General features: G+C 43.0%; 6 protein-coding genes across 6 annotated transcripts; 3 read left to right on the top strand and 3 right to left on the bottom strand.

Moving 5' to 3' along the window:
* Positions 1–302: 302 nt before the first annotated feature.
* IL334_006197 (uncharacterized protein) lies at positions 303–1,548 on the bottom strand (the record flags this gene model as incomplete). Its single annotated transcript, XM_062937901.1, has 6 exons — positions 303–478; positions 580–655; positions 776–1,050; positions 1,179–1,280; positions 1,382–1,397; positions 1,477–1,548. 6 exons carry the CDS (start codon positions 1,546–1,548, stop codon positions 303–305), a joined length of 717 nt encoding a protein of 238 aa, XP_062793952.1.
* A 410-nt stretch (positions 1,549–1,958) lies between these two features.
* IL334_006198 (uncharacterized protein) lies at positions 1,959–3,471 on the top strand (the record flags this gene model as incomplete). The annotated part of the gene is made up of 3 exons (XM_062937902.1): positions 1,959–2,176; positions 2,355–2,619; positions 2,716–3,471. The coding sequence occupies 3 exons, from the start codon at positions 1,959–1,961 to the stop codon at positions 3,469–3,471; spliced, it is 1,239 nt and encodes a 412-aa protein (XP_062793953.1).
* A 2,068-nt stretch (positions 3,472–5,539) lies between these two features.
* Positions 5,540–7,481, bottom strand: IL334_006199 (uncharacterized protein; the record flags this gene model as incomplete). Its single annotated transcript, XM_062937903.1, has 2 exons — positions 5,540–6,184; positions 6,273–7,481. 2 exons carry the CDS (start codon positions 7,479–7,481, stop codon positions 5,540–5,542), a joined length of 1,854 nt encoding a protein of 617 aa, XP_062793954.1.
* A 606-nt stretch (positions 7,482–8,087) lies between these two features.
* On the top strand, positions 8,088–9,447 carry IL334_006200 (uncharacterized protein; the record flags this gene model as incomplete). Its single annotated transcript, XM_062937904.1, has 3 exons — positions 8,088–8,277; positions 8,439–9,265; positions 9,328–9,447. 3 exons carry the CDS (start codon positions 8,088–8,090, stop codon positions 9,445–9,447), a joined length of 1,137 nt encoding a protein of 378 aa, XP_062793955.1.
* A 95-nt stretch (positions 9,448–9,542) lies between these two features.
* On the bottom strand, positions 9,543–11,524 carry IL334_006201 (dihydropyrimidinase; the record flags this gene model as incomplete). The annotated part of the gene is made up of 8 exons (XM_062937905.1): positions 9,543–9,600; positions 9,665–9,932; positions 10,007–10,184; positions 10,255–10,396; positions 10,462–10,853; positions 10,913–11,212; positions 11,283–11,396; positions 11,465–11,524. The coding sequence occupies 8 exons, from the start codon at positions 11,522–11,524 to the stop codon at positions 9,543–9,545; spliced, it is 1,512 nt and encodes a 503-aa protein (XP_062793956.1).
* A 662-nt stretch (positions 11,525–12,186) lies between these two features.
* IL334_006202 (uncharacterized protein) lies at positions 12,187–14,915 on the top strand (the record flags this gene model as incomplete). Its single annotated transcript, XM_062937906.1, has 8 exons — positions 12,187–12,928; positions 13,000–13,103; positions 13,156–13,207; positions 13,253–13,620; positions 13,673–13,802; positions 13,860–14,171; positions 14,231–14,410; positions 14,476–14,915. The coding sequence occupies 8 exons, from the start codon at positions 12,187–12,189 to the stop codon at positions 14,913–14,915; spliced, it is 2,328 nt and encodes a 775-aa protein (XP_062793957.1).
* Between the last annotated feature and the right edge of the window lie 22 nt (positions 14,916–14,937).

Genomic DNA, 14,937 nt, shown 5'->3' on the forward strand with positions numbered 1-14,937 from the left:
TTCAGTCAATCTGAGCAGTAGATCTCATTGTCAAAAATTGCTATTTTATCAGCAAATATATGTAGATAACTATCGAAATCGTTAAAATGTTGTCTTTTGCGGGATATTTCATTCTTTTGCATACAATACTATCATCCAAATCTTCTGACAGCTCTAGAAGGTTATCGAATACCTGATTTGAAGCAACGATGTCTCGTGACATCGCATATTGTCCCATGCTTGTTTGTTATCTATGTTTGTTGTGCTTTTACTGATCATGGCATTCTGAAACGGGGTAGTACGTTGAAAGGACGTGTACCATCTTATTTGAGAGCTTCAGTCAACCAAACTTTCATATCATTGATCTCTTGAGGTGAAGATGAGTGTCCTAATCCTTGATACGATTCAAACCTCAAGCCAGGTCTGGCAAATTTCGTTCCAGGTGAAAGAAGTGGGAAGTTGAGTCTCTTAGTTAACAATTCGATTGATTGTTGACCATCTATATACGTTCCATAAATTCAGCTAATGTTACAAGTGTGGCGGGGGGGTTCGCAACCTATGTAACGACCTAAGTGATCTCAAGTTAAATAGAGGACTTACACTCGTATCCTACTGTTGGATCAGCAGTTCCATGACCCCAGAACATCGGAATATCAGCTGCATTAGTTGACTTGATCTGTATGTTACAAAACGAAACAGAAGAGAATGTCAGTGGAAAGATATCCTTCTTCAACGAATCGAGTTATGGAGACGATCTAATATTGAAAATCACTTGATATATGTTAGGATCACTCACCTCATCAACTTTATGACTTAATGCGACCCAAGTACTTAATCCAATCACACCACCTAATTTTCTTTCAGTGGTTAAAGCGGTTAAAACACTGATGACACCACCTTGACTGAATCCTCCAACTATGATCTTGTTTTCAGGTATACCACTATCCACTTCAGCTTGAATCAAAGCGTCTACTGCTGCCACTGAAGCGAGAAGTCCTTTCTCATCGTCGTATTTCGAATCAGTCAAATTATCTAAACCTGCTATGTCAAACCATCCTGGCATCCTCATGCCTAGACGGGAAGATATCAGCCATCAATTCGTATCAGTTTATTGTGTAAGGCTTCGGGCGTGACAAGTAAAAACTGGATGGGATTAAGTAGAGAACAAATTTTATTCAAGGTGAACAATCTACACTTACCTCCGTTTAGCGTAATTGGGATCTGGGGAGCATGAGGTAATACCCATTTTACATTGGGAAAGGAGGACCACAGCATTTTTGCTACGGGTAGCCATCCATGACCTGTTAAAGTGAACATGAAGGAGCAGGATCAGCATAATCCACTTGTACATAACACAAATAAGGCAGATTCAATGAAATCTTGAGGGAATAGATGTACGCACCAGAGTCGCCTAGACCCTAAGGAAATGAACTTTAGGTCAGCATGTCCAAATGGGGGATCGCAGAGCGCAGCTCATGAAGTACAAAGATAACTTACATGGAAGAAGATCACGGTAGCTGTATGTGCCTCTTTGGGCGATACTTTGAGATGTTTCAATGGAGTAGCCATGGTTCCTATTACCAAATTCGATTTGAGGGGAGTGGATGTATGAGCGTGAATGTACAATCCGATGAGTGCCAATGAGACGAAGATAGCAAGTATTGTCCGGTACAAAGAGGGGATCATATGCTGATTGGAGAAGAGAGTAGGAGAATGCGTATTCACTTGATGAAGAAGTGAGAGTCACCAAGACACAGAGAGAGAGAGAGAAAGAGCAAGCCATATTATACGCAATTCGTGCAAGCGAAAGATCGAACGTCCGTGCGTGCGAGATGGGGTTAAGTTTCCGCCGGAACTTAGCCATGATGAAGGAATTCGACAAGATTCGAGTGGCCAATTGCAACCGACATCATACAACATTTCAACTATTCTTTCATTTCATTCATTGATATACAGCCCTGCTCATTCCAGTAACGACCATGCTTTCCGTAGTTACCCGGGCATCCATTCGCTCACCGCTTCTCGCCCATTCATCCAGATCGGCTCGACTGAACACGAGGAACTTCACTGCTTCAGCAGTGCGCAAAGATGTTTTATCCGAGTTGGATAACCAAATTCATCCTCGGGAACTCATAGAGAGAAAGCGAAAGGAGTTTGAAGAGAAATATGGTGAAAAGCTGAAAAAGAAAGTGCAGGCGTGAGTGACAGTGTTCTCGTCTTTGGGAATATTTGTTTGAACATTCTCTCTCGGCGGACATTGGTTGAATGTCTGCTAAACGGGATTCATTCTGTTGAACTGGATTATACATCTCTCCTTTTCTTCACCGATCCAAACATCCTCTTATAAGAGTGCTAACGCCTGATATAATGCACAGGGAAGGGGTCAAAGATCTTGATTCGTTGAAAATGAAAGTGTTAGCTCCGTCAGTTAAAGCAGCTTTGAAAGCTAAAAAAGCCAGAGATGCAGCTTCTGCAATTGCTGAAATTCAATTGGAAGAAGAAAAGCAATTCGCAAAAGACGTAGAAGGTCAGAAATCATCTAGTGAAAAACTGGCAGATGCAGTCGAAAGAAGACTGAAAGAAAGAGAGATCAAGAAAAAGGAAGGTGTGAAAGCGGAAGGTGATAGGGCCGGTATTAAGGTAAGTTCTCATCGCCTTTATATAGCAAATATGCGAAACCACTTGATCCTTGGGAAGAGACGCATGCTGACGCTTGGGAATGCATCTTTAATTCAGCCCCTAGCATCAATAATCAATCTTCCTCTGATTCACCTCACACCACACGATACCAATGCGATCTCACAAATATGGACAGCATACCATACTGCTCATCCAACGTTATCCAATTCATTTCTTTCAGCTACTTTATCAAAATCCACATATAATTCCATGCTATCAGTTGCCAAATCCAACCCATTCTTCGTCCTGCCTTTACCTCGAATGTCTGAACCCGGATCTATCACAGATGAAGGAGGAGAAAAGAAATCTACGACAGGACAAGTGAAGACTGATGAATATGAAATGTTCTATCTACAATGGTTATTCCATCCAACATCATCATCATCTTCACCTCCTTCAGCTGAACCCAATCCTCAACCATTACCTTTGACTTCAAGTATAATATTCACACCTCTAGAAGAGTTCAAGAAACAAGGTGAATGGGCACAACCATATTTAGTCCTGACTCATTATCCTGAATTATCCCAAACTCACAATTTAGTCTTAATGAGAGGCGAGATATCCCCTGCGGCAGCTTCAGGTCCAATTGGGAGTTCCGCCAATCCTGGTTTCTTACTTTCTCAACCTCAAGCTCAGTTATTAGCTCTTGCTTTACAAAGATTTTATTGTACGAGTATAGAAGTTCTGGGTGAAGGTGAAAAAGGGAAATTGGATAGAATAAATAGAGCAAAAGCACTAAGAGATTTCAGGGAAAAACCTGAAGAATGGAATTGGCAAGGTTTAGTAGATCAAGCATATGGCGGATTGGTATAGAAGATCATATAGCAGGGTATGCATAACTGCATTGCAAGGTGAATATGACGAAATGAGATATTTACATGGGACTGATCAAAGACACGTAAAACTGATACAATGGGATTGACACGTAACTTACTATTTCAGTGGAATATATAGTCACTAGTAGACTCATCTAGCATGATCGTTACCACCTACGAATCCACAACGATTAAGCACAGACCGGTTTCCGTCGATGTCTTATAGAGGATTGATTCGGAATCTGTTCGTGCGCTAGATATCTTGAGAAAGAGCCCGCGATCAATCCTTTTCGAAAATGACTATTTTCCCATCTGATGAATCAAATACAAGCGAGTTCGATGGGAAGAATGGTTTTTGTGGGGGATCTGAAACGTGTTGACCACATTCAAGTGGAGTACTCTCAAAACCACGTTAACGTTTTTTTTATCTATGATATGAACACGTACTAGCTACATAAGGTTCTAATCAGCTGAATATCGATGGCGTTAGTGATATTATCACAGAACCACAACGGTTAAGCACTGGTACGTGTTTCCTCTGGTTTCAGTGCTGATTCCGAAGCAGTATGAGCGATCGAGCTTCAGTCAAGGCTGCTTGTAAAGCTTCGGAAGAGGATGACACAACTTGCGCCTGCATGTCTTGCAAGAGACGCGCGATCAGCTTTTTGGTTAAGCATATCTTCTTCATATTGATCACTGATGCGAAATGTCTTGCTGGATCAAAAATAGTGTGAATTCGAAGAAAACGCAGCTGAATGAGAACGGGGTGTGTCTCTCGGGTCATTGGAAAATGTGGTTCAACTCATCACACTGAAATGGATTGGTGTATCTCACTTCGCTCTTGCTAACACAGGAACGATTGTGGGACATCCGTGCTGAAGTTGACTATATAAGGTCTGTAAACGTTTTACTTCTACCGCGATAGCAAAAAACACAATTGAAACACAACGGTTAAGTCTGATCAGATACGGCGCTTCGTCTCGGAACAGACGAGGCGCCGTTGAAGCAGGCGATGGTCCTGACCGACGAGGACGCGCGGTCAATCCTTTTCTACAGCATTCCTTTTTCCTTATCTCTCAGTATCGACAGGGACTTCATGTGTATGGGACAATGACACGATGTGTGTGTGTTAGACGGTTATTGAAGGAAAAGTGTCATCAGGCTTCACGGCAAACTGTCATCCGAAGTCTTCGCTTTTCTCCCCTCTTGAATATTTCAACCTGCGATACCGTTAACAATCAAAGGCTATATACAGAGTGTAATGTCTGATTGATGATCGCGGTGATTGAACAAGTCGCTGAACCACAACGATCAGGTCTGTTTCTGAATGGGCACGTTTGCAAGCTGTGCAATACGATTAGCATGCAGACATGCTATGACGGAGCGGGCATATGTGTCGCAGGAGACGCGCAATCAATTCTAGCTCATGTTTACAATTGACTATCGAGCGTGTTACAATCAGGACAAAGAGAAGACGTGATTGTTGCCATGTTGTGAAAACGTGTTGAGGCGTCCTACGGAGATTTATGAGGACCACCAAAGCGTGCGAGTCTGTGATGACAAATTGTCAAGCATGATAGCACTTCTGGTTAGTGAAAGGCTTCATAAGGCTTTGAATTATTCGGTTGCTAATCGCGTTAGCAAAAATCACAAATGAAACACAACGGTTTAAGTCGATTCTGGATACGCTTCTTTGCAAGACTATAAAGCCTTGTAAAGAAGCGATTTGATGGAAAAGGCGATTGTCTTGACGAGGACGCGCGATCAAACCCTTTTTCTCGCCATCAAATTAGTCTTGAATATTTCTCTTTTTGACGGGTTGGAACCCTTTTCAACGGCCACAGATGGGATAAGGAAGGTCAGTGCGTCGAAAGGTGGATCTAGTTGTCGTCAAGACAACGGTGATATATATCAGTTGCCGGGTAGTGGAGTTGACGGTCTGGCATTTCATTCTCTTTTACAACATCAACAGTAGTGATAACACTTACAACTGGACAAGAGAGAACAGCTCAAGGGTAAGATACAACTAGAAACCAGCTGGTTTCGTGTAAACGGTACGGTTTACATCAAGATGTTGGAGCGGTTCCTCTTGTCATTCTCCTCGTCACAATGGTTCTCTCTTGTACACCTCTGTCAGGTAATTTGACTCTCCACTTTCTCAATACTTCCCATGCAGATTCAGGCAATTCTAATCCTCTACCCGGATTGGTCCACTGTGACTTGGCTCCCAAGAGCTTATATACCTTCTTGAGAATAGGTGGTGGTACAGGTACGCTCTTATACCAAGTATGATCGACCCATCTATGATCTATCTCATCCCCTTTGCAGCCTTTCAGTTCTTTATACTTTTCAGAATACGTGTAATCGTATATCTTCGGTTGGACAGTTAAAAGCTCAAGTCTTCTTAAATGGTAAAATTCTTCTCCACTTATATTATTCAAGTAACTTCGTAACAAGACACCGTTAACCCGCTTGTCGCACCATGTTGGGCTACTGAGTACTTCCTCGGAGGACAGGGAGGATAAACAGCTGAATTGGACTGCTACAACATTAGGTGCAGATCGGAGATGAGTAATGACATGAGGTGAGATCGAATTTCGAGGTGGAGGAGCTTTTGCCCAGTCGGGTGGTGCAAGGTGACGATACCATTTGGTAGTGCGGCATGGAATGACGATGGCCTGAAGGGAAGGGAAAGGTGGTATGAGGATATTCTGTGAGAGCGAGAATGTATCAGCTTGGTCAATCATCCTCGAATGACCTCCATAGGAACTACCTGATTATACAGGTCCTATCGCTTACCTCAATGAATGTCTCACTTTCACACTCCACCGCTTGACTTTGAACCAATATATTGATATTGTCAAAGCCGCTTTCACAAATCTTCTCAAACCACCATCTAGCATCCAATCCGCCGTACCATTCGATCCTTTTCAGTCCTTTGTGTTCTCTCAATATCTTGATTTCGTTTTCTGTCAATCTGTCTGACGAAGATTGCCAGAGTCTCTTCTGTTCCGTGAAATGTATAATGAGCTCTCCTAAATTTTTAGCTGAATCGATCAATTTACATATGGACTGTATGGAACCAGGTCTTAACTCGCGCAACTTCAGTGATTTTAATGCCGGAAGATCAAGCATATCCTCTGATTTAGGATTGGGTTCGGATGAAGAAGATATATCTGTGTTTGGCCAAGCAGGATTGAGGATAAAACAAGTCAAAGATGTACCGAATACAGAAAAGATGCTCGATAATTGATGCTCTAATGGAGATTTGTTTGATAATACGGTTTCTAACGTATGTAATTTGGGTGTATGGGGTAAGTGGAGACCACTCGATTTGGAGAAGACAGTGATATCTTCAGTTTGTAATTTTATATCTGATTCGTATAAGTTGATGTCTGGAGGACCGATTCGCAAGATTCTAATGTTCCCACGTATGGCATGGATGATATTGATTAATTCACCGTTTATATCAGGTTGTATCCAAAGTTGTTTATGAGTTTTTGATTTTGGTGTTTCTAATGATAATTCTTTTACCCATCCTGATCTTGAAGGTCTACTCTGAATAGCTTGCCAAACTTGTTTTGTCCTTGTGAGGAATTTGATTTGTCTTAAACCACAACAGATATCAATATCACTTAGTAACAGATCATATTCGCATTCAGGTTTCTCTGATTTCGATCTCGATTTGACTTTTTTGACTATTTCTTCAGCTTGAATTTGTGGTATATTGATTTTTTCATCATTCCACCAATCTGGCATATCATCTTCCCAAAAGCAATCTTGTTTTTCCCACGTGATAGGTAGACACATATCTATTTTCGACCAAATGATTGATTCAGCCGCATCTTGCAAGTTTCGAGACACGAGGGCTAATTCCACAGCGTCTTCATAAGAGAGATAAGAAACTATCCGCAGTTTCAATTCGAGTGGTAAAGTCTCGATCGGAGCACATGATGGTGCATATTGGCCAGGAGGACCTTTGATGGTGAGCAGTGATTTCCGGGGCATAGCGTCGATGCAAGCAGCCTCGCGTATACATTTAATCCAATCTTCTTTAAGTCGAATGAAGGACCTGAGGCCATGACCGAGAGTTGATTTCGGATACCGGTTGTACTCGTAGCGGCAAAAGCGATCGAAAGGTGTCCGGATTGAATTCCAATTCTAGGCTGCCACGTGGTTATCATCACGGTGCACGAAGCAGATGAGCCAAATCGCAGTGAATGTTGTGTTCGCTTCCTCTTTTGCACGTATGAAAGCGATGGTACTCGTAGCCGATCTCACTTCTTGATCTCAAGTCATGCCTAATGGATAAGCCGTGGGGGCAGAATGGAAAGGGGCGTGAGCGGTAATATATACACATCGTTTCAGTAGGAGCCGTCTGTGATAGTTACTATTTTCCTCATTCTAATTCGACCGAAGTAGTGACTGTCACCCTGAGCGCAATGACCCCGTCTGCACAACGCCTAAAGGGTCTTTGTCGTGGTGAAAAGTCGAGGCGCTGACCATTAGCCCGAAATGAGAGCTCAAAGAACCATGTCATATCATTGCGAATATCACTAGTATTTTCTTGACTTGTTTTTTCCTTTTTCCTCCTCTTCTTTCCAATAATCTACCATGTCTACAGATTCAGCTCCTCCCCCAATCACGATTCCGGTGATACCTTGTCCAAAGCCTTTCACCGACCATATCGCTGGAAATGCCGGCGATATCGATCTTCCATTGAGAATTTGGCCGGCTATCATTGAACATGGTGAAGCTGAAGAGGCGAAAGGGAAGAGACCCTGGTTACTATGGATCCATGGTGGTGAGCTTCTCTTCTACAAATTCTCCCTACCTTGATCTAGTCCACAACCATAACCATCACCTATCTCTCCCCTCCCGCTTTATCAAACAGTCCGGACACCTGGGGACCTTTAGTCTCCTGTTGAGATACTGCATAGACAGCTTACACTCTGTCTATCTAAGGTGCTTTCATGTATGGTAAACACTATGTTCCCAATGCATGGGTGATACCTGCATTTCGTTCATTATCATATCATGTGGTTTCAGTATCATATCGATTCGTACCTCAAGTTACCCATGACGATATCGCTTCAGACATTGAAACGGCATTCAAATGGTGTCAACTCAATCTTTCCTCTATTTTGGGTGAAGGCCGGGTTGATCTCGATAGATATATTACTGCTGGTGATTCTGCAGGCGGACATTTAGCTTTATGGTGTGGAAATCATTTGTATCCACCACCTAAACTCGTGATTGACATCTATGGCTTAACTGCACTTGATGATCCATTCTTCGAACTGAGAGTTCCCAATCTACCTTTACCGATCCTTGGATCCACAGAAGAAGAACTGAACGACGCTTTAAATGACCGAGATAAGAAGAACGCAGTCGTAACCAGTGCATTTACACTAGAATTAGGACCTTTCACATCTGTTGAAGATCTTAAGATAGCTTGGGGATCGAATTACGTCCCAACCAAGAAAGACATAGTTAGAGCGGATCTAAATGTTTACACCTTCAGAAATGGATTGAAGATGCCTAATATATTCCGAAGAGAAAACTTTGCAACTCAAGAAGAATACGTAAAGGAATTAAAAAGATGGTCTGCAATGTATCATATCAGAGATGATCAACCTTATCCACCTACTTTCATATTACACGGTACAGCTGATACGATCGTACCATGTGATCAGAGTAAACAATTAGCAATTAAATTGAGAGATATGGGAGTTGATGTAGAAGAGAAGTATATCCAAGATGTCGATCATTTATTCGAAGTTTACCTTGCTGTAAGTTATTTGAAATCTCATGTTGTGTATCATGAATGAGACGACTGATTTCTCTATAATAGGGACCAGAGGATCCCATGTGGGAAAAAGCTATTTTGCCTATCACTCAGTTTGTTCAAAAACATTTTGAAGGCAAAGGCGAGGGAGAAAAGGCAAAGGTTACGATTAAAAGTGGTTTGTGATATGTTAATCGTGTCTGTTGTTGGCATCGAGGGACTATGTGCAGTGTGACACATGCATGATACATGGAAAGGAAAGACTTGTCCTCTCTATAAGACTACATCTCATGCGGGTTCCAATCATTGATCCACGCATCCGATTTACCCCTTGGTCCCCTGCTCAGCAGATATGAAACATCAGCACCATCTTACCATACGAGCATATAGAGAGAAAACTTACGGCAGAGTACTGAAACCTCTCTTTATGAATTCACCTGAACCTGCAGGAGCAAGCACTTCATTGGTCTCTCCATCGTATGCTATTTTACCACGAAGTAGAACTGTTCTTGGCCAATCTTCAATCTCCATACCTTCGAAAGGAGTATAATCAGCCGCATGATGCAATTTATCTTGTGTTATCGTATACGGTCTTCTGGATTTAGATGTTCTCCAAATTACTAAATCCGCATCTGAACCAGGTTGAATTGTACCTTTCTTAGGGTACATACCTAGATCAATGTCAAACTTTTCAGCTTATTGTCGTATGGTTTAAAAGCTATAAGAAACGAGGTGAGCTACTTACCATACAATTTAGCAGCATTTGTAGAATTAAGCTCTACGAATTTCTGTCTTGAGATTCTTCCTTTCAATACACCTTCTGACCACAATAATGGTGTTCTCGTACATATTCCAGGAATTCCATTGGGTGTGTTCTTGAAGTTACCTCGAGGGTTCTTGGTTGGATTGTTGGTCATTCCCCTCTGCAATCAATTGGGTAAGCAACGGTGACCATATTTTTGCAGGTGATCCAAGTGCTGAGCGGAAACTTACTTGTTTACCTTCAGCATCGTAGTAATTGTAAGGTGCATGATCAGAGGAGAAGACGGTAAAAGTACCATTTCCCAAACCGTCCCAGATCGACTCCTTGTCCAATGGATCCGATCTTACTGGTGGTGCGCATACACATTTGGCTCTTCAGGAATGCAACGATGATCAGCAATCCATGAACAGATCATTAGTAAGGGTCTCTTAACTTACCCTTCGAATCCAGGTGCATGCATTTTGTCAGCTGTTAGAAGAGCATAATGGGGACAGGTTTCCGCATAAATTGGTAAGCCTCTAGTTTGAGCTTTTCTTATATGTGCAGTAGCTTCTTTTGAGCTGACATGAACTATGAGCATTGGAGCATCAATCACTTCTGCCAATGCTATAGCTCTGTTTGTAGCTTCTGATTCGATCAACGGTGGTCTTGAAGTACCATGATGCCATGGTTCGACTAATCCCCTTTCGAGTAGATTGTTCGTCATCCAATCTATCATATCGGCGTTTTCAGCGTGAACCATGGTCGTCACTCCCGCTTGACGTGCTCCGCATAAAATATCAAGTATCTCTTTATCCGACAGTTTCAATAGTGGATATGTCATATATATCTTCAGGTGGTCGAATCAGCCACCAATCGACATCGTACGCGAGTGAATGAATAACTCACCTTGACACTTGTGATTCCAAACTCAACCATTTTGGGAATCTCGTTTTTGACTAGATTTTCGGTTGGATCTGTGATTATACTGTGGAATGAATAATCACAATGACAAGCTCCTTTAGCTGTTTGATAATATTCTTCCACGGCAGGCATGATTTTTTTGCCTTTCGCTTGAACAGCAAATGCTATCACAGTAGTCGTACCACCACTTATGGCACCCCTTGTTCCTGTAGTCCAAGTATCGGAACTTCGAGCACCGAGAGATCCAAGTTGATTGATATGCACATGGGAATCGATACCTCCAGGCTAAAATCGGGCATCAAACGCTCAGTTGTCGTATATCACAGTGTTCGGCTTGAAGAAACAATGCACTCACAGTGATGTAACCACCCTCAGCATCGATAAGTTCACAATCCGGACTGGCAGGTAGACTTTGTCCCAGTACGACAATGACACCATCTTTGATACCGATATCACAAGCAAATTCATCCTATGATAAACACACGTATGTCAGCACAGTACAGATCGGCAAAAGGAAAGCGGGGTACGGGTACTTACAGAAGCTGTTACTATGATACCGTTCCTCACAACCAGGTCAAACTCAAATGGGTTGTACATCTTGAGTTCACAGATACAGTAGGGGTAATGAGAACGAAGAACAGGCAGTTGGTCAAGGAAGGTCGTAGTGGAATAAGATTTGAGTAACCACAATCAATTACACTTCGGTAAGTGCTCACACACAGATGATATGCATGTCTCAAAGTCTACCTATCTTGTCTTCCGCACTTGCTAATTCAAGCTCCCAATAGCAAAGAATGATTGTAGAAACGGAAAGCAATCACGAGTTAGCCGACGGCGAAGCTTCGCCGCACCGGATCACTCCTGAACAAGAATCTATGGAGTACGAGTATTTGGTACTGGTCGTCTCCAGATTGTACATGAAGGCATCCCCCACTCTTATTCGAACGATGAGGTGAGGGGGAGAAAGCATGAGAGATGACTGATGCATACCGAACAGATCGAAGATGCATGACATGTATGACTTGATATACCTTTTGCTTTTATTAGTTTCACCCTCACCTGGACGTAAATGGAACGCAAGTTCAAAACAGGATATTCGGGTAGGTTACGGAGATAAGCGTCAGATCCGGCATAGCATTCCGCAAGTGGACCGCCTAGTTACTTTGTTTATGGGTCTCCATCTCCTCAAACGTCTCTCTTAATGTATCGTCATATACGTTCTCAGTCAACGTCTTGTATTAGGTACAGCGTAGTAAGTGATGGCCGATCCAAATGACTTCAATCCACCTTTAGGAGGATCAAGTTACAATCTTCCTTCAGTTAACAGTAATAATCATCAACAATACTCCTTATCCGCCGCCGGCAATGATCATTTCGATCATAATCCCTTATCCTTTGTATTCTCTACCGCATCTCAGCATGATCAACAACAGCATTTAGCCCAACAACGCCCGTTACATACAGATGCTTCGAACAGTCGTGGAGCAGAGCGGCATGCCGAACATATACAAATCTCACCTACAGCGCCTTCGCAAACAACAGAAGGTGGTAGACCTTTGAGATCTAGGAAGAATCGTCCTTGCGACTCATGTCGTAAAGGGAAATCAAGATGTTCAATTGGACCTCAAGGTCCACCGTGTACACATTGCTCAGAAACCAATAAATCATGTACATTTGATCTCGCTCCTCCACCTAGAAAACCTCGTCAGTCAAGACCCGACACAGGGACGGAATCCCCTGACGATCCTTCTTCCAGATCTTTCGGTGCAGTCGTCACTACTAACTCTCGGCGTAATACACAAAGCAGAAAAAGAATCAGATCTATCAGTGAATCAGAGGATACACAGGTTAGACCGGAGACATCATGGCGTAGAAATTTGAGAGGTTTGTCACTGTCAACAGAAACGGCTACCCAGAGTCCAGCAATGTCTGGTCTAGATGTTTTAGCTTCTGCTGTTCCATCTTTTGATAATTTGGCAGAATCAGATTATGAACCTCATGGTACGTCAAACATTCAATTGCAATGAATAATCTTTCAAAGATATAACGTTAACCTAACTTCCACCTTGTAGTCTTGACCAACCCCCTGACCGATGATCTACTTCCAATCGTATTGGACAATTCTTCCAATGACGATTCTCCTAAAGAAACGGATCGAGCACAAGTCAAACAGATAGTCAATTTATCCTATCAATATCTCGAGGATCGATATGCTGACCTCCCTACAGTCTTCCGATCCTAATCGACCTATCTTCGTAGTACTCAATCCCAAACCCGAAGGTAAGTGGCCGGTCTATCAGAAAACGACGCTGATATCGTGTATAGTGGTGAATACAATCGTACCTGGTGTTCAATCACTTGCGCAACTTCGGACTTTACTGGTCGCTCACCCATCAGCCATATCAGAGGCTTCCATGATACAGTTGTATCAGGCTCAGATACATCCTGCGTGGCCAATCTTACCTCATGGCAAAGTCGAACATTGCAAACCTCAATTGCTAGCTGCAGTTCTGACATCCACTTTCAGCCACTCAAAAGAAAGTCGCTCGCTGGCTGCTCTCGCGATTGGTCTACTGATAGGGTCATCGTCCGGACAAACGGAGAACAATCTCGCAGGAGTAGCTGCTTCTGTTTTGGAATTAGGAATGAGACCTATAAATAATTGCCGATCGAGCTACATGCAGCTTGCCAGAGTGAGTTCGTCCAGTGAACGCATACTGTGCAATGATTGATGGGGTAGAACAGACGATAGCACTTGCTCAACTGCTTGGAATGCATCTAAACCCTCTGAAATGGGCTATACCAACATGGGAAAAAGAACTGCGTATGAGACTATGGTGGTGCTTAGCAATTCATGATTCTTGGATGAGCTTTCGTGAGTCAATCACTAATGTTGTTTTTGCAGGGCATTTAACTGATGAACGCTGTTCAGTCAACTCGCGACCTTGTCATATACAGGCTTACAACACTACAGTCCCGTTGCCTTCCTTATCGTCCGTCCTGCTTGCATCCTGTGCTCACGGATCGTCCTCCTCAGACAGCGCGAGATCGTTCATTGCTTCATGTCGTCTATCCGAGCTTGTCTGTCGTCTGCAAGCCGAAGTGGGGACTTTGGGAGCAGTATCAGGAAGAAGTGCCGAACAGAGAAAGGAAGAAGTGGAGGAAATTGGCAAACTTGCGGATAAGCTTCTCAACGAATGGAAAGAGCATCTATCAACATATCGACCAAGACCGACCGGTGTTCGTGAGTCAAAGCCTTTGATCCTGTATTCTACCAAGATTAACAAGAGTACGCTCAAATAGCATCATTATTGCTTCACCTGCTGGGACTTCGTTGTATGCTAAAACGAATACATATCGAGCTGGAATATGGTTTCGGTGGTATGTTCACTCCGGGAGAAGAAATGTTATCGCCCTTCCATGATTTCGTCAAATTCCTAATCAGTCTATCATCAGAAGAACTCGATGGATACTTCTTGAATTGTGTGTTTGGAATTCCCTTTTATTGGGTAGACGGAAGGGTGATACTGATACCATATTTGTTCTAGATGCTTCTCATATCCTTTCTTCAGTCACATCATCTCTAATCCGTTTAACGCTTGCATCTTCCTCGAACCCTCCTATACCCGCTATGGACGTGTTGGCTACTCTGATTCGTACGCTTCGGGTTTTTCAATCGGAGCATAAATGGGATGTCGCTGTACCTGCTATCCGGCGGGCTACAGCTGTTGCCACTAGACTCAAGGGCCATGGGGAGCACGAGGAACTGTGTGAAGCTCTACTCGGCGGAATGACCTCTACGCCAAGGACTGCGACGACAGAGGTCAACGTACTGGCGACGACTCAGATGACGGAACCGATCGCAGAAGCTATAGAACCTCAACTGCTGTGGGGTGTAGGCGGTATGGACTGGGGTGTCGGGGGGATGGACTGGGGTTTAGGTGATTTGAATTTCGAGGCACTGCTTGATATTCCTATAACTGAATGATCGATCCCCATGAATTGGATGT

This window comes from Kwoniella shivajii, chromosome 8 (assembly GCF_035658355.1).
Source record: "Kwoniella shivajii chromosome 8, complete sequence".
Lineage (NCBI taxonomy): Eukaryota > Fungi > Basidiomycota > Tremellomycetes > Tremellales > Cryptococcaceae > Kwoniella > Kwoniella shivajii.